Source organism: Oncorhynchus gorbuscha, linkage group LG24, assembly GCF_021184085.1.
Source record: "Oncorhynchus gorbuscha isolate QuinsamMale2020 ecotype Even-year linkage group LG24, OgorEven_v1.0, whole genome shotgun sequence".
Taxonomy (NCBI): Eukaryota; Metazoa; Chordata; class Actinopteri; order Salmoniformes; family Salmonidae; genus Oncorhynchus; species Oncorhynchus gorbuscha.
Genome location: NC_060196.1, coordinates 43,064,162 through 43,091,019, shown reverse-complemented (window position 1 = coordinate 43,091,019; position 26,858 = coordinate 43,064,162). Strand labels below are relative to the sequence as shown.

The following is a 26,858-nucleotide window of genomic DNA, read 5'->3' as shown; positions in this document are numbered from 1 at the left end:
GAGAGGCTCGTTGTGAATGGACAAGCAAAATATTTTACGCCCCTTCCTTTGACAGAACGGGGAATATTTATCACAGGGCTGCGTCAACTCTCACATATATAATCCAATATGCCAGTGGTTGAGATCAATTGTTTGGGGGTAGAATTATGTGAGGTGTTGTGTTGTTGGAGGTGCGTCTTGGTCAATTTGACGAAGGCTGTATTTCTGAGTTAATCTTCACTCTGCCTAATGAGCTGACCAGCGGTGATTCCCCATGCAGTCTGCAGAATATAGGGGCCCATTTCGACTACTTTAAAATTGCATCCTTACTCCCTCACCTTTAGTTTATAATTTATTTGACAAAGTTTGAAGTTAAAATCTATTTAGTGGGTCACTAATTTACTTTATTCAATCCCATCATGTCAAATCGGTGATCGCCATCAAGGAACACGGCCCATTTCCTCATTTGAAATGAGGGGGGCTTGCAATGTCCCCTCCTCGACCCCCCTCGCGCCCACCCCCGCAGGCACCACCGATTGTTGACAAAGACACCGCGAGACAGAAGAGAGCCCTAGTCTTGGTTTTTAGCATTACGCCATCGGAGGCCTACGGAGAACGGGAAAGCAGCGCAAACGTCTTGAAAACCAACCGTGAGTCACTATTACGGCTTTGTGTGTGTCGGTGCATGGCATATTTCATTTAGCCATCCCAGACAGTTGGCCACCTCCATCCGCTCATTTAATTCCTCCCCGTGTTACCCATTATCGTATTATGCTAATGTATACCCGCTAACCCGCGAGACCTGCTCCGTTATGACAGCTTTCCGTCTTTCTTTGTGTCTGTCTGTGTGGTTTTCGCCCCCTCCTTTCGCTACCAACCGGAAGGTGTGGTCGGCTCGAGGCGATTCGTAATCGTTACCTAGTGGTCGGACCGCAGAACTCGCCGCGTGAAGAAGAGGACACCTCCGGCGAACCACAGCCACCTTTACCTACCCACCGACAGAATGATCACGGCGGGTCGGGCTGGGTTGGTGTCGGTGTGATTTAACGTATCTCAAGGAGTCTTCCGTACCTAGAAGAACCAAGAGGCCGGGTTCTAGGCGAGATCTGGCCGGGCATGGTATGATCTGAGTCGGGCTGCCAGTCTGGATCTGACCGGTGACCACCCGTCCTTTCCCCGGAGCCTTTGTGGCTCCAAGCCGCGTCCAGAGCACTCCAAGATGGGGAATTGTGACGGGAGATGCACGCTGGTGGCGATATGTTCACTGCAGCTGGTGAGTGTGTTGGGGTGAGATGAAATGTGATTGGGAGAATGAGAAAAGGTGTTGTTGTTGACCATATTTTGACTATATCCCTATTCATTTCCTCTTTCACTCATCGAATATATGTGTGTAACTGAGAGGGAGTGCTGGTCTGACTGACTGAAAAGTGTTTCAAAACTACTAGCTGTGTGTGTCACATTATTGGTATTATTGGCAACCACACAGTGTGTGGTGATCACTGTATTCTGGGAGACCACGTGAAAAGGAACCCTTCAGCTTTTGAAAGTAACAGCAGGATAACAAGGGAGCTCCCTCTTGCTGTCTTCCTGCTCTATCGGTCTCTCTAAACTTTTTCATTTCCAGTTTTTAATTTATACTTTTATTTTCTGACTTGAATAATGTGTGTGGTGGTGTACTATTGTTGGTGTATGTGTGTTTTATTTTTTTGTGATATAGTGTGACATTGGGCATTTGGAATACAGCATATTTTCAGTTGTTTGTGGAGTTTATTAGTGGGTGTGTGTCAGGGGTAGTCCCTCAGCTGGTGCTCCTGGCACCCGCAGCTGGAGCTCCTGGCAGTTTCCATGGAAACATCTGGCAGACTGTGTGACGGTGTGTGTGAGAGACAGTTGTTTCCTTATCTGTGTGTTTGCGTGTGAAACTGTAACAATGTAATACCATGCCAATCCTCTAGAAGTACGGGTGGACTCTTTTAGTAAAAACAAACCTGTGTGTGTGTAGATGGCAGCACTACAGAGACAGGTGTTTGACTTCCTGGGCTACCAGTGGGCTCCTATCCTGGCCAACTTCCTCCAAATCATGGCCGTCATACTGGGGATCTTTGGAACCGTGCAGTTCAGATCCCGCTATCTCATACTGGTGAGACATACATGCATGCATACACTATATACACAAATGTATGTGGACACCCCTTCAAATGAGTGAATTTGGCTATTTCAGCCACACCCATTGCTGACAGGTGTATAAAACCGAGCACACAGCCATGGAATCTCCATAGACAAACATTAGCAGTAGAATGGCCTTACTGAAGAGCTCAGTGACTTTCAACATACGGTGATAGGATGCCACTTTTCCAAAAAGTCCGTTTGTCAAATTTATGCCCAGCTACAGCTGTCCCGGGTCAACTGTAAGTGCTGTTATTGTGAAGTGGAAACATCTAGGAGCAATAACGGCTCACCCGCGAAGTGGTAGACCACACATGCTCACAGAACGGGACCACCAAGTGCTGAAGCACGAAGTGCGTAAGAATCGTCTGTCCTCGGTTGCAGCACTCACTACCCAGTTTCAAACTGCCTCTGGAAGCAACGTCAGCACAATAACTGTTCGTCAGGAGCTTCATGAAATACGTTTCCATGGCTGAGCAGACCTAAGATCACCATGCACATGCCAAGCGTCGGCTGGAGTGGTGTAAAGCTTGCCGCCATTGGACTCTGGAGCAGTGGAAACGTGTTCTCTGGAGAGATTAATCACGCTTCACCATCTGGCAGCACGACGGACAAATCTGGGTTTAGCGGATGCCAGGAGAACGCTACCTGCCCCGAATGCATAGACCCAACTGTAAAGTTTGGAATAATGGTCTGGGGCTGTTTTTCATGGTTCGGGCGAAGCCCTTAGTTCCAGTGAAGGGAAATGTTAACGCTACAGTATACAATAACACTCAAGACGATTCTGTGCTTCCAACTTTGTTGCAACAGTTTGGGGAAGACCCTTTCCTGTTTCAGCATGATAATGCCCTTGTTGAACACCTTTGAGATGAATTGGAACATCGACTGCGAGCCAGGCCTAATCGCCCAACGTTAGTGCCCGACCTCACTAATGCTCTTGTGGATGAATCCCTGCAGCAATGTTCCAACTTCTAGTGGAACACCTTCCCAGAAGAGTGGAGGCTGTTATAGCAGCAATGTTCCAACATCTAGTGGAAAGCCTTCCCAGAAGAGTGGAGGCTGTTATAGCAGCAATGTTCCAACTAGTGGAAAGCCTTCCCAGAAGAGTGGAGGCTGTTATAGCAGCAATGTTCCAACATCTAGTGGAAAGCCTTCCCAGAAGAGTGGAGGCTGTTATAGCAGCAAAGGGGGGACCAACTCTATATTAATGAGCAGGTGTCCACATACTTTTGGTCACATAGTTTTAGTTAACGCACACGCACTAACCCCTTTTTGTCACTGTGTCTGTCAGTATGCAGTGTGGTTGGTGCTGTGGGTGGGATGGAACTCCTTCATCATCTGTTTCTACCTGGAGGTGGGACACTTGTCTCAGGTAAGAGATGTGTGTTTGTTTATTGCATGTTGATAATGTGTGTTTATGTGTTTAGAATGTGTTTATAACATTTGTGTGCTTATAACATGTTTTAAAATATATATATGTGTGTGTGTGTGTGTGTGTGTGTGTGTGTAGGACAGGGACTTCCTGATGACTTTCAATACGTCGCTGCATCGGTCATGGTGGATGGAGCATGGCCCTGGTTGCCTAGTAACACCAGTGTTGGACTCCCGCATTGCCCCTGATGACCACCATGTCATCACCGTCTCCGGCTGTCTCCTTGACTACCAGTACATTGAGGTGTTGAGCTCTGCACTACAGGTCTTACTGGCTGTGAGTATCTCTCGCACACACACACAAACACACACACTATGATACTAACCTTATCCTGTCTACCTGTCCCTCAGCTCTTTGGCATTGTGTATGCCTGCTACGTGAGCAAAGTCTTCCAGGATGACGAGGATAGCTGTGAGTGTTGCTCACCTTTCTTCTGTCGGTCTGAATGTTCCTGTCGGTCTGAGTGTTCCTGTCGGTCTGAGTGTTCCTGTCGGTCTGAGTGTTCCTGTCGGTCTGAGTGTTCCTGTCGGTCTGAGTGTTCCTGTCGGTCTGAGTGTTCCTGTCAGTCTGAGTGTTCCATCTGCATCTGAGTGCTCTGTCAGCTTCTGATCTTTCTCCCTCTGTCAGTTGATTTCATTGGTGGCTTTGACTCCTATGGTTACCAGCCTCCTCAGAAGACCTCCCACCTCCAACTGCAGCCCCTCTACACGTAAGTAACCCCTGACCTGTAACCTTTCATCCTTAACCTCGCGGTGATCCCTAAACCCCTAACCAGTAGGGAGGGAATTGGTTCAACAAGAGATATCTACTTTTTAGTGTGACCTTTTTAGTTTTTCCTTGGAACTGTATATCATTCTCTCTTTCAGTGCTGGGTAGGTGAAGGTGGCGCACCTATCGGACAATACCTCAGCAGGGAAGCGGAGTCGCCATGGGAATAGAACATTCACTCTGTGTGTCACAGTACAACTGAACGATAGACTCACCTGTGTGTATATGTGAAACCGTGTGTGTATGTGTTAACCAAGGGTAAACTGACTGACACCCCTGAGGTGAATGTACCAGCAGTTCTAGGGGGAAGCAGGGGGAGATGGCAGGGAGACATTGGGCGTGGTCACATCCTAATGGACACTGAGGATATTGAGAGGACACTGCACCTACCGGCTCTCCACATTCCTGCGACCCCGTGTGTGTGTGTGTGTGGCGCTACAGGACTAGCTGGATGACCTCTGAACTATTGTGGAAGGGGCCTCGAAGTCACATGGGGCAGAGCTCTTCATGTTGTCGTTTTAGAATGTGATGTCGTAATAGAACAGTCGAATGTCGAATTCCAAGCTTGTCCCTAGTTCTGTTGTGACAGGGTGACACAATCACGGCAAAAATGGACTGGTTAGGGATTGGGCTTTAGTGTCTCTGGGTAAAGATATGGGGGATTCTGTGCATGTACATATCTGGCTGATGAATGGTTGTTGCTTTTGTTTGGTGATGAGGGGGTGATCGTGTAGCCACGTCCCTTTACATTTCTCCTCTCACCTTTAGACGACCCAGGGAGAATCTCAATTGCATACTTCTCGCATACTCTCCTCGCCTCCTTCTCAAAACCAATTGGAGGAGAATGTTCAAGGGGAGTGACCTCTGGCTTTCTCATCCAATGGGTTTTGAAAAGGAGGCCAGGAGAGAGATGATGTGAGGAGTATGTAATTGAGCTTCTCCCCCAATGTCCTCCTTGACTTTGGGGGAGAATGCGTCCTGCCTCACACCCTACTATCCTTCCTTTTATTCTCTCCTTACACTTCATTCACTCCCTCTTTCCTTCCATCCATCCCTAAAGATACAGTATCACTGGTCTGACCTGATGATATTGATGAAAGGAATATATGAAGGACACTGATTTATTTCACCAACATACAATAGGTCTGGTCAGGGAGTGTTTCCAGGAAGAGAGGAGAGGATAGGAGGGCTGTATTTCTGAAGTGGTTTACTTGGATGAGACAGGTGTGTGTGTGTGTGGGGGGGAATAAAGAAACTTTCTAAATGAAATCAGTCTGGTGTTGTGTATACAAACACACACACACACACACCTGTATAAAAGATCCCAGAAATGTTTAATTCTCTCAAATTGTGAGCACAAATTTGTTTCCATTATTGTTAGTGAGCATTTCTCCATTATCAAAATATGCCACACCTGTCAGGAGGATGGATCATGAAGCTGATTAAACAGCATGATCATTATACAGGTGCACCTTGTGCTGGGGACAATAAAAGGCCACTCTAAAATGTGCAGTTTTGTTACACAGCACAATGCCGCAGATGTCTCTAGTTTTGACAGAGTGTACATTTGGCATGCTGACTGCAGGAATGTCCACCAGAGCTGTTGCCAGAGAATTGAATGTTAATTTCTCCACCATAAGCCTCCTCTAATGTCATTGTGAGGACTCGCAACCCGAAGACCACTTGTAACCACGCCAGACCAGGCTGGGACCAGCCACCCGGACATCTGATGGAACTGTGGTTTTGCACAACTGAAGAATTTCTTCACAAACTGTCAGAAACTGTTTTAGGGAAGCTCATCTTCATGCTCATCGTCCTCACCAGGGTTTCGACCTGAATGCAGTCTGTTAAGACTCCAGACGTCAGTGGGCAAATGCTTACCTTCGATGGAAGTGTGCTCTTCACAGATGAATCTGTTTCAACTGTACTTGGCAGATGGCAGACTGTATGGTGTGGTGTAGGCGAGTGGTTTGCTGATGTCAATGTTGTGAACAGAGTGCCCCATTGTGGTGGTGGGGTTATGGTACGGGCAGGCATAAGCTACGGACAACGGACACAATTGCATTTTATCAATGTCAATTTGAATGCACAGAGATACCGTGAAGAGATCCTGAGGCCCATTGTCGTGCCATTCATCCGCCGCCATCACCTCATGTTTCAGCATGATAATGCACGGTCCCATGTGGCAAGGATCTGTACTCAATTCCTGGAAGCTGGAAATGTCCCACTTCTTCCATGGCATGCATACTCATTAGACATGTCACCCATTGAGCATGTTTGGGATGCTCTGGATTGACACGTACTACAGCGTGTTCCAGTTCCCGCCAATATCCAGCAACTTCGCACAGCCATTGAAAAGGAGTGGGACAACATTCCACTGGCCACAATCAACAGCCTGATCAACTCTATGCAAATGAGATGTGTTACGAATGTGTTCTTAACTGACTTGCCTCGTTAAATAAAGGTTAAATAAAAAAATGTGTTGCACTGCATGAGGCAAATGGTGGTGGTCACACCAGATACTGGTTTTCTGATCCATGCCCTTACCTACTGTTTTCCCAGTCATATGAAATCCATATATTAGGACCTAATGAATTTAAAATTAACTGATTTCTTTATATGAACTGTAAAATAGTTGAAATTGCTTTTATATTTTTGTTCAGTATAGCATAATTTTCCATAAACAATATGTGATTTGGGATCTGTCAGGGTTTTCCTGTGGTGAAGTGGAGGAGGACCAAAACGCAGCGTGGTTATATTGACTTGTGTTTAATCAAAAACGGATAAACATGAACACTACAAAACAATGAACGTGGAAAACCAAAAAAACAGCCCTATCTGGTGCAAAACACAGAGACAGGAACAATCACCCACAAAACCCAACACAAAACAGGCTACCTAAATATGGTTCCCAATCAGAGACAATGACTAACACCTGCCTCTGATTGAGAACCATATCAGGCCAAACATAGAAATAGACAAACCAGACACACAACATAGAATGCCCACCCAGCTCACGTCCTGACCAACACTAAAACAAGGAAAACACATACGAACGATGGACAGAACGTGACAAACCCCCCCAGGTGCGGACTCCGAACGCACAACCTAAACCTGTAGGGGAGGGTCTGGGTGGGCATCTCTCCGTGGTGGCGGCGCTGGACGTGGACCCCACTCCATATTTGTCTTAGTCCACCTCCTTAGTGTCCCTTGAGTGGCGACCCTCGCCGCTAACCTTGGCCTAGGAAACCTAACAATGGGCCCCACTGGCCTGAGGTAGCTCGGGACCGAGGGGAAGCTCGGGACCGAGGGGAAGCTCGGGACCGAGGGGAAGCTCGGGACCGAGGGGAAGCTCGGGACCGAGGGGAAGCTCGGGACCGAGGGGAAGCTCGGGACCGAGGGGAAGCTCAGGAGTGAGAGGAAACTCAGGAGTGAGAGGAAACTCAGGCAGGTTGATGGATCTACCAGATCCTGGCTAACTGGTGGTTCCGGCAGATCCTGGCTGACTGGCACTTCTGGCGGATCCTGGCAGACTGGTGGATCCTGGCTGACTGGTGGATCCTGGCTGACTGGTGGATCCTGGCAGACTGGCTGAATGGCAGATCTAACTGATCCTGGCTGACTGGCAGATCTAACTGATCCTGGCTGACTGGCGGATCCTGGCCGACTGGCGGATCCTGGCCGACTGGCAGTTCTGGCGGATCCTGGCCGACTGGCAGTTCTGGCGGATCCTGGCTGACTGGCAGTACTGGCGGATCCTGGCTGACTGGCAGTACTGGCGGATCCTGGCTGCCTGGCAGTACTGGCGGACCCTGGCACACTGGCGGATCCTGGCACACTGGCGGATCCTGGCACACTGGCGGATCTAACTGATCCTGGCAGACTGGCGGATCCTGGCAGACTGGCGGATCCTGGCAGACTGGCGGATCCTGGCAGACTGGCAGATCCTGGCAGACTGGCAGATCCTGGCTGACTGGCACTTCTGGCGGATCCTGGCTGAATGGAGGATCTAACTGATCCTGGCTGACTGGTGGATCCTGGCTGACTGGTGGATCCTGGCTGACTGGTGGATCCTGGCTGACTGGTGGATCCTGGCTGACTGGTGGATCCTGGCAGACTGGCAGATCTAACTGATCCTGGCTGACTGGCGGATCCTGGCCGACTGGCAGTTCTGGCGGATCCTGGCTGACTGGCAGTTCTGGCGGATCCTGGCTGACTGGCAGTACTGGCGGACCCTGGCTGACTGGCGGATCCTGGCTGACTGGCGGATCCTGGCACACTGGCGGATCCTGGCACACTGGCGGATCCTGGCACACTGGCGGATCTAACTGATCCTGGCAGACTGGCAGATCCTGGCAGACTGGCAGATCCTGGCCGACTGGCGGATCCTGGCTGACTGGCGCAGACTGGCGGCACTTGCGGCGCTGGGCAGACTGGCGGCACTTGCGGCGCTGGGCAGACTGGTGGCACTTGCGGCGCTGGGCAGACTGGCGGCACTTGCGGCGCTGGGCAGACTGGCGGCGCTGGGCAGACTGGTAGCTCAGACGGCGCTGGGCAGACGGGTAGCTCAGACGGCGCTGGGCAGACTGGCGGCTCAGACGGCGCTGGGCAGACTGGCGGCGCTGGACAGACTGGTAGCTCAGCCGGCGCAGGGCAGATGGGTAGCTCAGACGGCGCTGGGCAGACTGGCGGCGCTGGGCAGACAGGAGAAAAAGGATCTGGTAGCGCTGGACTGAGGAGCACTGGTGCCTCTGGAATGAGGGGCTCTGGCGCCTCTAGCCTGAGGGGCGGTAGCTCTGACAGCGCCGGACAGGCGGGAGACTCTGGCTGCGCTGGAGAGGAGGAAGGCTCCGGCAGCGCTGGACAGGCGGGACGCACTGTAGGCCTGATGCGTGGTGCTGGCACTGGTATGCCGTGCATACTATGCCAAACCAACAGCTTTCTTTCTACTCTGTCCAATACATCCTCCACACTCTCAGACTCAGCACTCTGCTTCACCGACAGCTCCAATTCCATCCATGGCTCTGCCCAGGGTCCTTCTCTATCAAGGATCTCCTCCCAAGTCCATTTATCCAAATAGTGCAGCATCTCCCAGAGCTGCTGCTGCTGCTCCTGTTGCTGCTGCCTCTGTTCCTTCTCCTGCTGCTGCTTTTTTCCGTTGCCCGTTACCACGCCGCTTGGTCCTTGGTTGGTGGGTGATTCTGTCAGGGTTTTCCTGTGGTGAAGTGGAGGAGGACCAAAACGCAGCGTGGTTATATTGACTCATGTTTAATCAAAAACGGATAAACATGAACACTACAAAACAATGAACGTGGAAAACCAAAAAAAAAAAAAAACAGCCCTATCTGGTGCAAAACACAGAGACAGGAACAATCACCCACAAAATCCAACACAAAACAGGCTACCTAAATATGGTTCCCAATCAGAGACAATGACTAACACCTGCCTCTGATTGAGAACCATATCAGGCCAAACATAGAAATAGACAAACCAGACACACAACATAGAATGCCCACCCAGCTCACGTCCTGACCAACACTAAAACAAGGAAAACACATACGAACGGTGGACAGAACGTGACTGGATCTCAATTTACTGTTGAGAGTTAGAATAGTAGAATACACCAGGTGCAATTTCGAAATGTGGTTATGCATCAGCAGTTTGTCTCTTATGTCAGTCAATCAACTGGCCCAAGTTAGCATTTTTTAAATTTAATTTAGTCTAGCCAGCTATCTAGCCTTGCAGCAATCATGGTCTAATTACCGACCGGGGGGGGGGGGCAATGACTTTGTTAGTCACTCTCACTCAGATATCATATTAACAACTTCAAAAATTTCTCTCCACCCTATGGCAAAATGCATATAATTGCGTGAAATTAGCTCTAAATCCGTGCAGCAAAACATTTCAGTAGCCCCACTCTTGAGTGAAAACTCCCATTTTAAAATGAATTTTCTGCAATTTTACGCATTTTGTCATGACTTATTTCATGTTAATATGATATCTGACTAAGAATGACTACCAAAATCAATAAAACCACATGTCACTTGCCTGGAACCGACCCTGACTGTGGCCCCTCATGACTTTTTAAATTTATTTTTATTTCACCTTTATTTAACCAGGTAGGCTAGTTGAGAACAAGTTCTCATTTGCAACTGCGACCTGGCCAAGATAAAGCATAGCAGTGTGAACAGACAACACAGAGTTACACTTGGAGTAAACAATTAACAAGTCAATAACACAGTAGAAAAAAAAGAGGAGTCTATATACAATGTGTGCAAAGGGCATGAGGAGGTAGGCGAATAATTACAATTTTGCAGATTAACACTGGAGTGATAAATGATCAGATGATCATGTACAGGTAGAGATATTGGTGTGCAAAAGAGCAGAAAAGTACATTTAAAACAAAACTGGGGATGAGGTGGTGAAAATGGGTGGGCTATTTACCAATAGACTATGTATGTACAGCTGCAGCGATCGGTTAGCTGCTCAGATAGCTGATGTTTGAAGTTGGTGAGGGAGATAAAAGTCTCCAACTTCAGCGATTTTTGCAATTCGTTCCAGTCACAGGCAGCAGAGTACTGGAACGAAAGGCGGCCGAATGAGGTGTTGGCTTTAGGGATGATCAGTGAGATACACCTGCTGGAGCGCGTGCTACGGATGGGTGTTGTCATCGTGACCAATGAACTGAGATAAGGCGGAGCTTTACCTAGCATGGCCTTGTAGATGACCTGGAGCCAGTGGGTCTGGCGACGAATATGTAGCGAGGGCCAGCCGACTAGAGCATACAAGTCGCAGTGGTGGGTGGTATAAGGTGCTTTAGTGACAAAACGGATGGCACTGTGATAAACTGCATCCAGTTTGCTGAGTAGAGTGTTGGAAGCAATTTTGTAGATGACATCGCCGAAGTCGAGGATCGGTAGGATAGTCAGTTTTACTAGGGTAAGCTTGGCAGCGTGAGTGAAGGAGGCTTTGTTGCGGAATAGAAAGCCGACTCTTGATTTGATTTTCGATTGGAGATGTTTGATATGAGTCTGGAAGGAGAGTTTGCAGTCTAGCCAGACACCTAGGTACTTATAGATGTCCACATATTCAAGGTCGGAACCATCAAGGGTGGTGATGCTAGTCGGGCATGCGGGTGCAGGCAGCGATCGGTTGAAAAGCATGCATTTGGTTTTACTAGCGTTTAAGAGCAGTTGGAGGCCACGGAAGGAGTGTATTATGGCATTGAAGCTCGTTTGGAGGTTAGATAGCACAGTGTCCAATGACGGGCAGGAAGTATATAGAATGGTGTCGTCTGCGTAGAGGTGGATCAGGGAATCGCCCGCAGCAAGAGCAACATCATTGATATATACAGAGAAAAGAGTCGGCCCGAGAATTGAACCCTGTGGCACCCCCATAGAGACTGCCAGAGGACCGGACAGCATGCCCTCCGATTTGACACACTGAACTCTGTCTGCAAAGTAATTGGTGAACCAGGCAAGGCAGTCATCTGAAAATCCGGAGCTACTGAGTCTGCCGATAAGAATATGGTGATTGACAGAGTCGAAAGCCTTGGCAAGGTCGATGAAGACGGCTGAACAGTACTGTCTTTTATCGATGGCGGTTATGATTGTCATGCAGGTGAAAGAGGACCCAAAAGCGACTTAACAGAAACAGAGTTTATTTAAGTCCAAACAGGGAATAACAGAAATCCTCTAGTCTGTAGAGGGGAATAACTGGAGAAGCGGCCACAGACTGCAGGTCGCTTCGGGTAGGCGCAGGCCGTAGTAGACAGAGACACCTGCTCACACGCAGCATCTGATGAAGGCAAAAAACACGACAGGACAGGGCGAAACACAATCACAGCATGGTGAATACAAAACAAGGAACCGACGGGACAGGAACGGAACACAAAGGAATAAATAGGGACTCTAATCAGGGGAAAGGATCGGGAACAGGTGTGGGAAGACTAAATGATGATTAGGGGAATAGGAACAGCTGGGAGCAGGAACGGAACGATAGAGAGAGGAGAGAGAGGGGGGGAGAGAGAGGGATAGAAAAAGGGAACGAACCTAATAAGACCAGCAGGGGGAAACGAACAGAAGGAAAAGCAAAATGACAAGATGATATAAGACAAAACATGACAGTACCCCCCACTCACCGGCGCCTCCTGGCGCTCTCGAGGAGGAACACTGGCGGCAACGGAGGAAATCATAGATCAAACGGTCCAGCACGTCCCGAGAAAGAACCCAACTCCTCTCCTCAGGACCGTAACGAAAAACGATAAAAAGGGAAACTAGGGTACTACTCTAAAAAAAAAAAAAAAAAAAATGAGAACTAGGGACAGACTGAGACACAGCAAGGGCAGGAACAAGAACAGGAGAGATGCGATGGCAGGGAACAGACTGAGACCCAGCAAGACCAGGAGCAGAAGCAGAAAAAAAAATTACCAGACTTCTTCTGCGCGCAGTCTGAACACGCAGCCACGAAACGGCGCGTGTCACGCTCCTGAGTCGGCCACCAAAAGCGCTGGCGAATAGACGCAAGAGTGCCTCGAACACCGGGATGACCAGCTAACTTGGCAGAGTGAGCCCACTGAAGAACAGCCAGACGAGTGGAAACAGGAACGAAAAGGAGGTTACTAGGACAAGCGCGGCGACGCAGTGTGCGTGAGTGCTTGCTTAACCTGTCTTTCAATTCCCCAGACTGTCAACCCGACAACACGCCCATAAGGAAGAATCCCTCGAGATCAGTAGAAGCCACAGAAGAACTAAACAGACGGGATAAGGCATCAGGCTTGGTGTTCTTGCTACCCGGACGGTAAGAAATCACAAACTCGAAACGAGCGAAAAACAACGCCCAACGAGCTTGACGGGCATTAAGTCGTTTGGCAGAACGGATGTACTCAAGGTTCTTATGGTCTGTCCAAACGACAAAAGGAACGGTCGCCCCTCCAACCACTGTCGCCATTCGCCTAGGGCTAAGCGGATGGCGAGCAGTTCACGGTTACCCACATCATAGTTGCGCTCAGATGGCGACAGGCGATTTGAGAAAAATAAGCGCAAGGATGAACCTTATCGTCAGACTGGAAGCGCTGGGATAGAATGGCTCCCACGCCTACCTCTGAAGCGTCAACCTCGACAATGAATTGTCTAGTGACGTCAGGAGTAACGAGGATAGGAGCGGACGTAAAACGTTCTTTTAGAAGATCAAAAGCTCCCTGGGCGGAACCGGACCACTTAAAACACGTCTTGACAGAAGTAAGAGCTGTGAGAGGGGCAGCAACTTGACCGAAATTACGAATGAAACGCCGATAGAAATTAGCGAAACCTAAAAAGCGCTGCAACTCGACACGTGACCTTGGAACGGGCCAATCACTGACAGCTTGGACCTTAGCGGAATCCATCTGAATGCCTTCAGCGGAAATAACGGAACCGAGAAAAGTAACGGAGGAGACATGAAAAGAGCACTTCTCAGCCTTTACGTAGAGACAATTCTCTAAAAGGCGCTGTAGAACACGTCGAACGTGCTGAACATGAATCTCGAGTGACGGAGAAAAAATCAGGATATCGTCAAGATAGACAAAAACAAAAATGTTCAGCATGTCTCTCAGAACATCATTAACTAATGCCTGAAAAACAGCTGGCGCATTGGCGAGACCGAACGGCAGAACCCGGTACTCAAAATGCCCTAACGGAGTGTTAAACGCCGTTTTCCACTCGTCCCCCTCTCTGATGCGCACGAGATGGTAAGCGTTACGAAGGTCCAACTTAGTAAAGCACCTGGCTCCCTGCAGAATCTCGAAGGCTGATGACACAAGGGAAGCGGATAACGATTCTTAACCGTTATGTCATTCAGCCCTCGATAATCCACGCAGGGGCGCAGAGTACCGTCCTTCTTCTTAACAAAAAGAACCCCGCCCCGGCCGGAGAAGAAGAAGGCACTATGGTACCGGCGTCAAGAGACACAGACAAATAATCCTCGAGAGCCTTACGTTCGGGAGCCGACAGAGAGTATAGTCTACCTCGAGGAGGAGTGGTCCCCGGAAGGAGATCAATACTACAATCATACGACCGGTGAGGAGGAAGGGAGTTGGCTCGGGACCGACTGAAGACCGTGCGCAGATCATGATATTCCTCCGGCACTCCTGTCAAATCGCCAGGTTCCTCCTGGGAAGTAGGGACAGAAGAAACGGGAGGGATGGCAGACATTAAACACTTCACATGACAAGAAACGTTCCAGGATAGGATAGAATTACTAGACCAATTAAAAGAAGGATTATGACATACTAGCCAGGGATGACCCAAAACAACAGGTGTAAACGGTGAACGGAAAATCAAAAAAGAAATAGTCTCACTGTGGTTACCAGATACTGTGAGGGTTAAAGGTAGTGTCTCAAATCTGATACTGGGAAGATGACTACCATCTAAGGCAAACATGGGCGTAGGCTTGTCTAACGGTCTGAAAGGAATGTTATGTTTCCGAACCCATGCTTCGTCCATGAAACAACCCTCAGCCCCAGAGTCAATCAAGGCACTGCATGTAGCACCCGAACCGGTCCAGCGTAGATGGACCGACATAGTAGTACAAGATCTAGATGAAGAGACCAGAGTAGTAGCGCTCACCAGTAGCCCTCCGCTTACTGATGGGCTCTGGCCTCTTACTGGACATGAATTAACAAAATGTCCAGCAACTCCGCAATAGAGGCACAGGCGGTTGGTGATCCTCCGTTCCCTCTCCTTAGTCGAGATGCGAATCCCTCCCAGCTGCATGGGCTCAGTCTCAAAGCCAGAGGAGGGAGATGGTTGCGATGCGGAGCAGTGAAACACCGTTGATGCGAGCTCTCTTCCACGAGCCCGGTGACGAAGATCTACCCGTCGTTCTATGCGGATGGCGAGCAATCAAAGAGTCCACATCTGAAGGAACCTCCCGGAGAGAATCTCATCCTTAACCACTGCGTGGAGTCCCTCCAGAAAACGAGCGAGCAGCGCCGGCTCGTTCCACTCACTAGAGGCAGCAAGAGTGCGAAACTCAATAGAATAATCCGTTATGGACCGTTCACCTTGGCATAAGGAAGCCAGGGCCCTAGAAGCCTCCCTACCAAAAACTGAACGGTCAAAAACCCGAATCATCTCCTCTTTAAAGTTCTGGAACTTGTTAGAGCAATCAGCCCTTGCCTCCCAGATAGCTGTGCCCCATTCTCGAGCCCGGCCAGTAAGGAGTGAAATGACGTAAGCAACCCGAGCTCTCTCTCTAGAGTATGTGTTGGGTTGGAGAGAGAACACAATCTCACACTGCGTGAGAAAGGAGCGGCACTCAGTGGGCTGCCCGGAGTAGCAAGGTGGGTTATTAACCCTAGGTTCTGGAGGCTCGGCAGGCCAGGAAGTAACAGGTGGCACGAGACGAGACTCTGGAACTGTCCAGAGAGGTCGGAAACCTGAGCGGCCAGGTTCTCCACGGCATGGCGAGCAGCAGACAATTCCTGCTCGTGTCTGCCGAGCATGGCTCCTTGGATCTCGACGGCAGTGTAACGAGCGTCTGAAGTCGCTGGGTCCATTACTTGGTCGGTTCCTTCTGTCATGCAGGTGAAAGAGGACCCAAAAGCGACTTAACAGAAACAGAGTTTATTTAAGTCCAAACAGGGAATAACAGAAATCCTCTAGTCTGTAGAGGGGAATAACTGGAGAAGCGGCCACAGACTGCAGGTCGCTTCGGGTAGGCGCAGGCCGTAGTAGACAGAGACACCTGCTCACACGCAGCATCTGATGAAGGCAAAAAACACGACAGGACAGGGCGAAACACAATCACAGCATGGTGAATACAAAACAAGGAACCGACGGGACAGGAACGGAACACAAAGGAATAAATAGGGACTCTAATCAGGGGAAAGGATCGGGAACAGGTGTGGGAAGACTAAATGATGATTAGGGGAATAGGAACAGCTGGGAGCAGGAACGGAACGATAGAGAGAGGAGAGAGAGGGAGGGGGAGAGAGAGGGATAGAAAAAGGGAACGAACCTAATAAGACCAGCAGGGGGAAACGAACAGAAGGAAAAGCAAAATGACAAGATGATATAAGACAAAACATGACAATGATATCGTTTAGTACCTTGAGTGTGGCTGAGGTGCACCCGTGACCGGCTCGGAAACCAGATTGCACAGCGGAGAAGGTACGGTGGGATTCGAGATGGTCAGTGACCTGTTTGTTGACTTGGCTTTCGAAGACCTTAGATAGGCAGGGCAGAATGGATATAGGTCTGCAACAGTTTGGGTCCAGGGTGTCTCCCCCTTTGAAGAGGGGGATGACTGCGGCAGCTTTCCAATCCTTGGGGATCTCAGACGATATGAAAGAGAGGTTGAACAGGCTGGTGATAGGGGTTGCGACAATGGCAGCGGATAGTTTCAGAAATAGAGGGTCCAGATTGTCAAGCCCAGCTGATTTATACGGGTCCAGGTTTTGCAGCTCTTTCAGAACATCTGCTATCTGGATTTGGGTAAAGGAGAACCTGGAGAGGCTTGGGCGAGGAGCTGCGGGGGGGGGGACGGAGCTGTTGGCCGAGGTAGGAGTAGCCAGGCGGAAGGCATGGCCAGCCGTTGAGAAATACTTGTTGAAGTTTTCGATAATCATGGATTTATCGGTGGTGACCGTGTTACCTAGCTTCAGTGCAGTGGGCAGCTGGGAGGAGGTGCTCTTGTTCTCCATGGACTTCACAGTGTCCCAGAACTTTTTGGAGTTGGAGCTACAGGATGTAAACTTCTGCCTGAAGAAGCTGGGCTTAGCTTTCTTGACTGACTGCGTGTAAGTTGATAAGTTCAGGGTTTTTGTCGGCCCCACAGGGTTTTTGTGGGCCCATCCCTGGTTTACTTTATTCTAGTGACAGTAACTAGACAGTAAGTCGACTAGCTTCACTATTGAATTGTAATTTATTTGGTTGTTACAGGCTACGCCCTACTTTTCACTATGGCTGTTGGTTGGTTTACATTCCACCAGTCTAGCAGAGCATCTGGGTCTTTGTGTCTCAGCACGTTGCCGTGGTTGCGGCTGGACTCCATCCATTACGGTCATAGTCCGCTGAACATGCTGTACCAACCGGAATAGCAGTATGTTTATTATATGTTTATTATAGGGGAACATCAGCCCAGGGGATCTGGGACTGGGAATAAACTGTCCAGATTTACCTAACCAGTGTTTTTGGTATTTAATTATTAGTATATTTATTAGTTTATTTTTAGGTTGTTATTGTATTTTTGTCGATTGTGAGATAGAATACATCATGTCAACAAAGCCACATAACAAAGGACTGGCAGTGGTGAAACGGTTGGCGCAATGAACCGCACGCGCTCCGCTCTCGCCATCTTCCGTTCCCATGATGCAGCGCGTCAGCCTGTCTCTGAGTCCCTCCGAGCCGCCATGTTGTTGGAGTGAAAGCTTGGAAGTCTGGAAAGAGAACCGGGGCTGAAATCTGCGACCATCTGCCCTCTCCGCCTGTAAGTAGCCCTCTCCCGTGGGCACAGAAACACTCTAGACGCATTAAACCACACATCACCCGGTTTATTGTCTTTACCGGACCGGAACGAGAGTTTTGGGTGTTATTTTAACGGCTGTGTTGCCGCCTCCCTCTCCTGCCTCCGGTTATGTTGCTGTCTTCCGCTCTTGCCAGACAGCTCAGGCCTTTGTTAGCTAGCTTATATCCGCGTCATGGAGACAGCGCTCTTCTCGTGCCCCTCCTGGTACTAGTAACGGGTCACCGGTGTGTGCGATCCAGAGAGGAGGTGTTGGAGCCGGGTCGGACTGGGCTGAACAGGTCTCTGGCTTGGAGGCCGTGTATTGTTGGTAAATGGGTAACGTTAGCTAGCTACTGGAACCAGTTCCGTGGTTGGCATGCGACTTTAGTTAGTTAACGTTATTCGGCTAGCGAACACTTCTTTACACAGAGAACATAGTTAACTAGCTATATGTCAAAACCAGACGAACTAATTTGCTTACGTCCATTTATGCCTAAATGGCCTCATTGTTTTGTTTAGTTAGCTAGTTGGATGTTGTGCCTCAGCGACTGACATCTAACGCTAGCTAGCTGGCACACAAAGCTACGTTCCGCTTTTGTTCTGGCACGGGTGGACAGGACAGTAGATCGCGGTGATAATCGATCCCTGGTATTAAATAATGATTAACCCAGTTAGAGCCAAAAATGCCTATTTCCGGGTGGCGAACACGACTCGAGCGTGATGAACAAGAGACTGCTACTGATTTCCGGGTGTTTCCAAATAGGTAGCTAATGTTACATGTCTAACATGGCATAAACCGCTTGTCTGCTTGCATGGAATACCATACTTTAATGCTATTTTCATGCAATACAGACTGGGGGTATTTGTATATATATTTTGTATTTCAAGTGGCTGTCTTGAAACGTTGTCTGGCAGGACCTAGCTTGCTGGCTAGCTAATGATACCTGCAGAGGGGGGCGTGTTCGTTACGGTATAGCTCAATGCATGGAGGCGTCTGCTCATTGTGTGTCTGTGGTTGATAGGTGTGTGTACACCTCGGAAACATGATGCGATATGACAAATTCAGGCTGTATTTCCCAAGACTTCTCTCCATCTGTGTATCAGTACAAGGCCTTATGATTCAGACAGAGGTTGAGGTTCAATGATAAATAAAACATGGAAACAGAAGCAGACCACCTGGTTGTCTAGATAGAAAATACCTAACCACTGAACACACTCCTCGCCTGTTGAGTGGGTGGAATCCACATCACCTGAGGTGTAGGCTGTGGGAAACCATCTTCTCCAAGTGGAAAAATTGAGGTATGTCCCTCGCTGTTTGGTTCTGTTTGCTTCCATTTGGTTCCTAGAGTAAACGGTTCGGTCTGTTGCAAAACTTTTGCAACGGTCTGTAACTAATGAATACACCCCTGGCTGGGCCGCGTTCAGCAGGACACAATGTTGTGGAATGTTGCAGATGTCTTAAGTACAACTGACGCATGTTAGAAAAGCATGTTTGCGCTACAGAATATATTCCTATAGGAATATTGCACAACCCTGTAGTCAATGTTCCTATGGTCTACTGATCAAGACAAGTGATGCCCTTAATACAGTTGTTGAACATAAGTAGGTTCACATATCCAAGCCATCTGAGTCTATAGTAGAACATGTATAAGAAACAGGCGTGCCTCCTGAAATATGACAACGCAAGCATTTGCTGAAGAATCATGTGGAGTAAACTGTATCCGAATGGGTTTCTGTCTAGCAAGTCATGTAGGCCACATAAGATGAAATACACCAGACTTCTAATGTTACCCACCTACGATACCTATTTACCTTTAGATCAGGGGTGTCAATCTAATTATATAGAGGGCCTAGTGTCTGCTGGTTTTTCCTTTCAATTAAGACCTAGACAACCAGGTGAGGGGAGTTCCTTAGTAATCAATGACCTTAATTAATCAATCAAAAGTACAAGGGAAGAAAGATAACCTGAAGACACTTGCCCCTCCTTGGAATAATTTTGACAAGCGGTTTAGATCATCTATTACTACTGAAAGGGAATGGGCAAGTGGTGATGTCAGGCTTCAGATCCATTTCAAACTCTTGTCTATCAGTTAAATCGAACGTGGAAATCCCCCACACGAGTCATGAATTGACTGAAAATATTGTCGAGATGGAATTTGACCCCAGTTTTTAGCGTGTGTTATTTATTTATGACACTGGGTGATTTGCAAAATGCTGGGTATGAAAAATAGGTTTTCCCCAACCCCAGTTGTTGCTTACCTGATTCACCTTATCAACCAGATAATTATTGGAATCGGATGTGTTAGATTAGGGTTGGAATGAATATCTATTGGACGGTAACTCTCCAGGAACAGGGTTGGGGAGCCCTAACTTAGGATATGTTGTAATTTATGTTCTGCAAGTTGACTCCACTGGCTGGTGGACATAAATGTTGATTCATTCCAGTCCCTGCAAATGTGTATTTGTGTTCCAGATTGTGTTGAAAGGAGTGTAGCTCATGTGTATTGGAGGTGTGTGTGTGTGTCACTAACCATGTGTGTGTGTCTCCCTCTTCTCCCCAGGCCTTGGTGGAATGAGCAGTGTGTGTGTGTTGAAGGGTAAAGCAGTGCTCTGGCAGGACTCATTCAGCCCCCACCTCAGAACTTCAACTCCCAGCATGCCTGTGGTGCTGAGCAGCGGAGGACACGCCCCCCCGGCCGGACAAACCCCACATGCCCCGTCCCCTAGCCAACAGGTAAAGGTGGAGATGTATACAACCGCATATAGTCGGTAGATACCAATTCAAACATGTCTCCTATTTATACATTACATGTCACACGTGCAGACAAATTAATACACTGCTCAAAAAAATAAAGGGAACACTTAAACAACACAACGTAACTCCAAGTCAATCACACTCACACAAATCAAACTGTCCACTTAGGAAGCAACAACGATTGACAATAAATGTCACATGCTGTTGTGCAAATGGAATAGACAACAGGTGGAAATTATAGGCAATTAGCAAGACACCCCCAATAAAGATGTGGTGGTGGTGATCACAGAACACTTCTCAGTTCCTATGCTTCCTGGCTGATGTTTTGGTCACTTGTGAAGGCTGCCGGTGCTTTCACTCTAGTGGTAGCATGAGACGGAGTCTACAACCCACACAAGTGGCTTGGGTAGTGCAGCTCATCCAGGATGGCACATCAATGTGAGCTGTGGCAAGGTTTGCTGTGTCTGTCAGCGTAGTGTCCAGAGCAAGGAGGCGCTACCAGGAGACAGGCCAGTACATCAGAAGACCTGGAGGAGGCCGTAGGAGGGCAACAACCCAGTAGCAGGACCGCTACCTCCGCCTTTGTGCAAGGAGGAGCAGGAGGAGCACTGCCAGAGCCCTGCAAAATGACCTCCAGCAGGCCACAAATGTGCATGTGTCTGCTTAAACGGTCAGAAACAGACTCCATGAGGGTGGTATGAGGGCCCGACGTCCACAGGTGGGGGTTGTGCTTTACAGCCCAACACCGTGCAGGATGTTTGGCATTTTCCAGAGAACACCAAGATTGGCAAATTCGCAATTAGCGCCCTGTGCTCTTCACAGATGAAAGCAGGTTCACACTGAGCACATGTGACAGAGCCTGGAGACACCTTGGAGAACGTTCTGCTGCCTGCAACATCCTCCAGCATGACCGGTTTGGCGGTGGGTCGGTCATGGTGTGGGGTGGCATTTCATTGGGGGGCCGCACAGCCCTCCATGTGCTCGCCAGAGGTAGCCTGACTGCCATTAGGTACCGAGATGAGATCCTCAGACCCCTTGTGAGACCATATGCTGGTGCGGTTGGCCCTGGGTTCCTCCTAATGCAAGACAATGCTAAATCTCATGTGGCTGGAGTGTGTCAGCAGTTCCTGCAAGAGGAAGGCATTGATGCTATGGACTGACCTGCCCGTTCCCCAGACCTGAATCCAATTGAGCACATCTGGGACATCATGTCTCGCTCCATCCTCCAACGCCACATTGCACCACAGACTGTCCAGGAGTTGGCGGATGCTTTAGTCCAGGTCTGGGAGGAGATCCCTCAGGAGACCATCCACACTACTGGAGGCCACACACACTACTGAGCCTCATTTGACTTGTTTTAAGGACATTACATCAAAGTTGGATCAGCCTGTAGTGTGGTTTTCCACTTTAATTTTGAGTGTGACTCCAAATCCAGACCTCCATAGGTTGATAAATTTGATTTCCATTGATAATTTGTGTGATTTTGTTGTCGGCACATTCAACTATGTAAAGAAAAAAGTATTTCATAAGAATATTGAATTCATTCAGATCTAGGATGTGTTATTTTAGTGTTCCCTTTATTTTTTTGAGCAGTGTAGTTTTTGGTGCAAAACTGGCGGGGCCAGAGGCGTTAGCTAAGTGTGCCTGTGTCGCAGGGCGTGGCGGGTGCCGGTCGGTCTCAGGATGATGCCATGGTGGATTACTTCTTCCAGCGGCAGCACGGGGAGCAGCCTGGGAAACACCGCTGGCCCATTGGGGATAACATCCATGACAGCCAGGTACTGTGTGTGCCTGTGTGTGCCTGTGTGTGCCTGTGTGTGCCTGTGTGTGCCTGTGTGTGCCTGTGTGTGCCTGTGTGTGCCTGTGTGTGCCTGTGTGTGCCTGTGTGTGCCTGTGTGTGCCTGTGTGTGCCTGTGTGTGCCTGTGTGTGTAATATCAGAAAATTGTCTGTGTTAATGTGTGTGAGTGTATACCCTTAGTCTTTACCGACCGTCTCTCTCTGTTGCTCTATGTATGTGTAATCTTGCCTCTCAGTAGGGCTGATTATGTGTGTGGTACTCTAACATTGTCTGTCTGTAGATGTTTGATGCTCTACCTTGTCTTTCTGTTGGGATGTGTGTGTTACTCTAAACTTGTCTCTGTCTGTAGGTGTGTGTTAAACTTGTCTGTGTGTGGGTGTGTGTGTTACTCTAAACTTGTCTCTGTCTGTAGGTGTGTGTGTGTGTGTGTTACACTAATCTTGTCTTTTTCTGTAGGTGCGGTCGATGGATGAGCTGAACCATGACTTCCAGGCCCTGGCTCTAGAGGGGCGTGCCATGGGAGAGGTAAGGGGTCAGGTGTTAGAGGTCAATTAGTTTGAGGACTGTCGACACAGCTTACCAAAGGCCATGTGGTGGTAGGAAGACTGAAACCCAGAATAGTGTCCTGTCATACAGCACATCCAGCTGCTGTAGGAATCTTCAGCATTGTAATGTTAGCTAGCAGTTATCTTGGTAGTTATATAGCGAAGACATTGAGGAAAATGTCCTTACACTTCATATTTCTCTTTCCGTTTCTCTCGCTGTCCCTTTCGATGTTTCGCTCCTGTCTCTCCTCTATAGCAGCTTCTGACAGGTAAGAAGTTTTGGGAGAGTGATGAAGCGGGGAAAGACGGACCAAAAGGGATCTTTCTGGACCAGTGGAGGGACAGCGCGTGGGGGGCCACAGGTAAGACAGAGGGTGGGCCCTTTCCCAGGATTAAAACACCAATGGGTCAACACACCAAAGTCTCAGTGCCCAGCCTAATGTGTGTGTGTTTGGAGACTGATGGTAGGGTGCTCTCTAATTTCCCCTCCCCAGACCACTCTGTATCTCAGCCAATTATGGTGTCCCGTCGGCCTGGCGGTGGGTTCCATAGCGGCGGGGAAGTGGGTGGGTCAGTGATGTCACCGCGGTCAGAGAGTGGGGGTTTAGGAGTCAGTATGGTAGAGTACGTCCTCTCCTCCTCTCCCGCCGAAAAACTGGACTCGTGCCTTCGCAAGGGACCCTACGTAAGTAGCCAAAACCCGTTTTTACTATCGTTCATCTATCACTATAACCAACTCACTTTTATCACTGACAAACTGGACTCCTGCGCCAGGTTCTATTGTAGTCTGAACCTGGACTCCTGCGCCAGGTTCTATTGTAGTCTGAACCTGGACTCCTGCGCCAGGTTCTATTGTAGTCTGAACCTGGACTCCTGCACCAGGTTCTATTGTAGTCTGAACCTGGACTCCTGCACCAGGTTCTATTGTAGTCTGAACCTGGACTCCTGCACCAGGTTCTATTGTAGTCTGAACCTGGACTCCTGCGCCAGGTTCTATTGTAGTCTGAACCTGGACTCCTGCGCCAGGTTCTATTGTAGTCTGAACCTGGACTCCTGCGCCAGGTTCTATTGTAGTCTGAACCTGGACTCCTGCGCCAGGTTCTATTGTAGTCTGAACCTGGACTCCTGCGCCAGGTTCTATTGTAGTCTGAACCTGGACTCCTGCGCCAGGTTCTATTGTAGTCTGAACCTGGACTCCTGCGCCAGGTTCTATTGTAGTCTGAACCTGGACTCCTGCGCCAGGTTCTATTGTAGTCTGAACCTGGACTCCCTCCATCTTACTGGTTCATTCCTTCCTGCACTCCTCTATCAATCTCATCCTCTGATCAGTAAAGGGACATCTCTCAATCACAATGTTCTCAATCTGTCCATCCATCGACTTTTACATCTCTATCCCTCGCTCTCCCTCTAACAGGGCCCGAGGGATGGAGAGGTGGAGGATGAGAAGAGGGAGAAACCTAAGGCCGCGTTTGAAGTAGAGAAACTCGAGATGACGGAGGGAGAGAATGATGTCATCAGTGATGTCATCAACCCTAATGGACTCCCTGTGCAGAATGGCCTGGACGTGGACGTCAAAGAGTACAGGTACACACACATATATTCACTCAAACCGGCACACACACCAGCATACTCACACCGGCACACACACACACACCTCCCCATGTTCTCTCCTGCTCTCTTTCCTCTCTTCAGTCGTCAAGGCCAGATGCAGCCTGCGGGGACAGACACTGACATGATGGGGAGTGTAGGGGGATGTGTAGGAGGGGAGGGTATGGTCCCCATGGGAGGAGGTGGGGGTCCCAAACCCCAAGAGGACTTCTCTGGTGTGGAACAGGGCGTTACCATGGATACCATGGAGTCTGTGATGGAGCCTCTGCAGTTTGACTACAACTCCCAGATGGCCATGGACTCACAGCCCACCGTGGGGCTGTTTGACTACAGCAACCAACAACAGGTGTGTGTGTGTGGGGTATGATGATGACCACCATGGACTCCTGCACTACTGCAGCCCACTTTGGACAGAATACTGTTAAACACCATGAAAACAGCTCCAAGTCATTTTCATTTTGGAAATCTGTTCCCCATGTATTCCCACGTATAATACAGAGTCGTGATCATATTCAAATGTCAGCAAGGTTTGCAATGATTGTTTTAGTCAAATTTTGTGTCTCTTTGGTCTTGTGGTCAATTTGCAGTCTACAAATGATTTGTAATTAAGTTTCCACTCCTGGCCACCCACTCAAGAAAAAATAATCCCTCAGTTTAATCTAGTTGATATTCCTTGGTGTACATACTCAAATCAAATAATATTTCATTTGATGATACACATATTTTGTGTGTGAACAGCAGTAGTTATATAGGGCTGAGCGGGTGTAGTATATAGCTAATATACCACGGCTAAGGGCTGTTCTTAAGCATGACGCAACACTGAGTGCCTGGTTACAGCCCTTGGCCGTAGTATATTGGTCATATACCACAACCCCCCAAGGTGCCTTATTGCTATTAAAACCTGGTTGCCAATGTAATTAGAGCAGTAACAAGAAATGCTTTGGTGGTATACGGTCTGATTTGACACTGCTGTCAGCCAATCAGCATTCAGGGCTCGAACCACCCAGTTTATAAACTAGAACAGCCCTTAGCCGTGGTATATTAGCTATCATGCCTTATTGATTAAATATATCATATGAAGTGGGTAAAGCAGTATGTAAACATAATTAAAGTGACCAGTGTTCAATAACTGTAAATAGGGAAGCACTCTCTAAGGTACAGGGTTGAGTACTGGGTGTGAGCAGACTGTGTATGTATGTATACTACCGGTCAAAAGTATTAGAACACCTACTCGTTTAAGGGTTTTTCTATATTTGTGCTATTTTCTACTTTGCAGAATAATATTGAAGACCTTAAAACTATGAAATATCACCAAAAAAAAGTGTAAAACAAATCAAAATATTTTTTATATTTGAGATTCTTCAAATAGCCACCCTTTGCCCTGATGACTTCATTGCACACTCTTGTTATTCTCTCAACCAGCTTCACCTGGAATGCTTTTCCAACAGTCCTGATGGAGTTCCCACATATGCTGAGCACTCGTTGGCTGCTTTTCCTCGTAGAATGTATGCACACATGACTGTAAGTCGCTTTGGATAAAAGCGTCTGCTAAATGGCATTTATTATTATTATTATTTCCTTCACTCTGTTGTTCGACTCATCCCAAACTATCTCAATTTGGTTGAGGTCGGAGGATTATGGAAGCCAGGTCATCTCATGCAGCACTCCATCACTCTCCTTCTTGGTCAAATAGCCCTTACACAGCCTGGAGGTGTGTTGGATCATTATCCTGTTGAAAAACAAATGATAGTCCCACTAAGCGCAAACCAGATGGGATAGCGTATCGCTGCAGAATGCGTTGGTAGCCATGCTGGTTAAGTGTGCTTTGAATTCTAAATAAATTACACCTCTTCCTCCATGCTTCACGGTGGGAACCACACATGCAGAGATCATCCGTTCACCTACTCTGCGTCTCACGGAAGACACGGCTGTTGGAACCAAAAATCTCACATTTGGATTCATCAGACCAAAGGAAAGATTTCTACTGGTGTAATGTCCATTGCTCGTGTTTCTTGGCCCAAGAAAGTCTCTACTTATTGGTTTCCTTTAGTAGTGTTTTCTTTGCAGCAATTTATTTGGGCTGCAATCTGAGGCTGGTAACTCTAATGAACGTATCCTCTGCAGCAGCGGTAACTCTGGGTCTGCCTTTCCAGTGGCCATCCTCAAGAGCCAGTTTCATCAGCACTTGATGGTTTTTGCGACTGCACTTGAAGAAACTTTCAAATTTCTTGACATTTTCCGTATTGACTGACATGTCTTAAAGTAATGATGTACTCTCGTTTCTCTTTGCTTATTTGAGCTGTTCTTGCCATAATATGGAC

The 26,858-nt window shown here is 48.4% G+C and overlaps 2 protein-coding genes across 6 annotated transcripts in view; both read left to right on the top strand.

Annotated features, from left to right (window-relative positions):
- Positions 1 to 108: 108 nt before the first annotated feature.
- On the top strand, positions 109 to 5,729 carry nkain1 (sodium/potassium transporting ATPase interacting 1). The gene is made up of 8 exons (XM_046326485.1): positions 109 to 629; positions 864 to 1,252; positions 1,982 to 2,119; positions 3,437 to 3,517; positions 3,656 to 3,853; positions 3,928 to 3,988; positions 4,205 to 4,286; positions 4,444 to 5,729. Exons 2-8 carry the CDS (start codon positions 1,199 to 1,201, stop codon positions 4,451 to 4,453), a joined length of 624 nt encoding a protein of 207 aa, XP_046182441.1. The 5' UTR covers positions 109 to 629; positions 864 to 1,198; the 3' UTR covers positions 4,454 to 5,729.
- Positions 5,730 to 17,656: 11,927 nt separating this feature from the next.
- pum1 (pumilio RNA-binding family member 1) overlaps positions 17,657 to 26,858 on the top strand; it is a 46,258-nt gene continuing 37,056 nt past the window's right edge. For 3 of the 5 annotated variants that reach the window (XM_046325565.1, XM_046325564.1, XM_046325562.1), the window contains exons 1-8: positions 17,657 to 17,812; positions 20,392 to 20,564; positions 22,241 to 22,363; positions 22,841 to 22,909; positions 23,186 to 23,291; positions 23,424 to 23,614; positions 24,344 to 24,513; positions 24,622 to 24,883. In XM_046325565.1, coding sequence (XP_046181521.1) covers positions 20,403 to 20,564; positions 22,241 to 22,363; positions 22,841 to 22,909; positions 23,186 to 23,291; positions 23,424 to 23,614; positions 24,344 to 24,513; positions 24,622 to 24,883 — 1,083 coding nt within the window. In that variant the 5' untranslated portion in view covers positions 17,657 to 17,812; positions 20,392 to 20,402. The remainder of the gene's footprint in view (positions 17,813 to 20,391; positions 20,565 to 22,240; positions 22,364 to 22,840; positions 22,910 to 23,185; positions 23,292 to 23,423; positions 23,615 to 24,343; positions 24,514 to 24,621; positions 24,884 to 26,858) is intronic. The other 2 variants (XM_046325566.1, XM_046325563.1) reach the window with 1 other exon arrangement.

What these genes read in the sequence shown, in the direction of transcription:
- nkain1 (XM_046326485.1), top strand. Translation starts at nt 1,199, where the DNA reads ATGGGGAATTGTGACGGGAGATGCACGCTGGTGGCGATATGTTCACTG. An exon ending in CGATATGTTCACTGCAGCTG is followed by an intron (nt 1,253 to 1,981) that starts GTGAGTGTGTTG and finishes GTGTGTGTGTAG; the next exon opens with ATGGCAGCACTACAGAGACA. An exon ending in CACTACAGGTCTTACTGGCT is followed by an intron (nt 3,854 to 3,927) that starts GTGAGTATCTCT and finishes CCTGTCCCTCAG; the next exon opens with CTCTTTGGCATTGTGTATGC.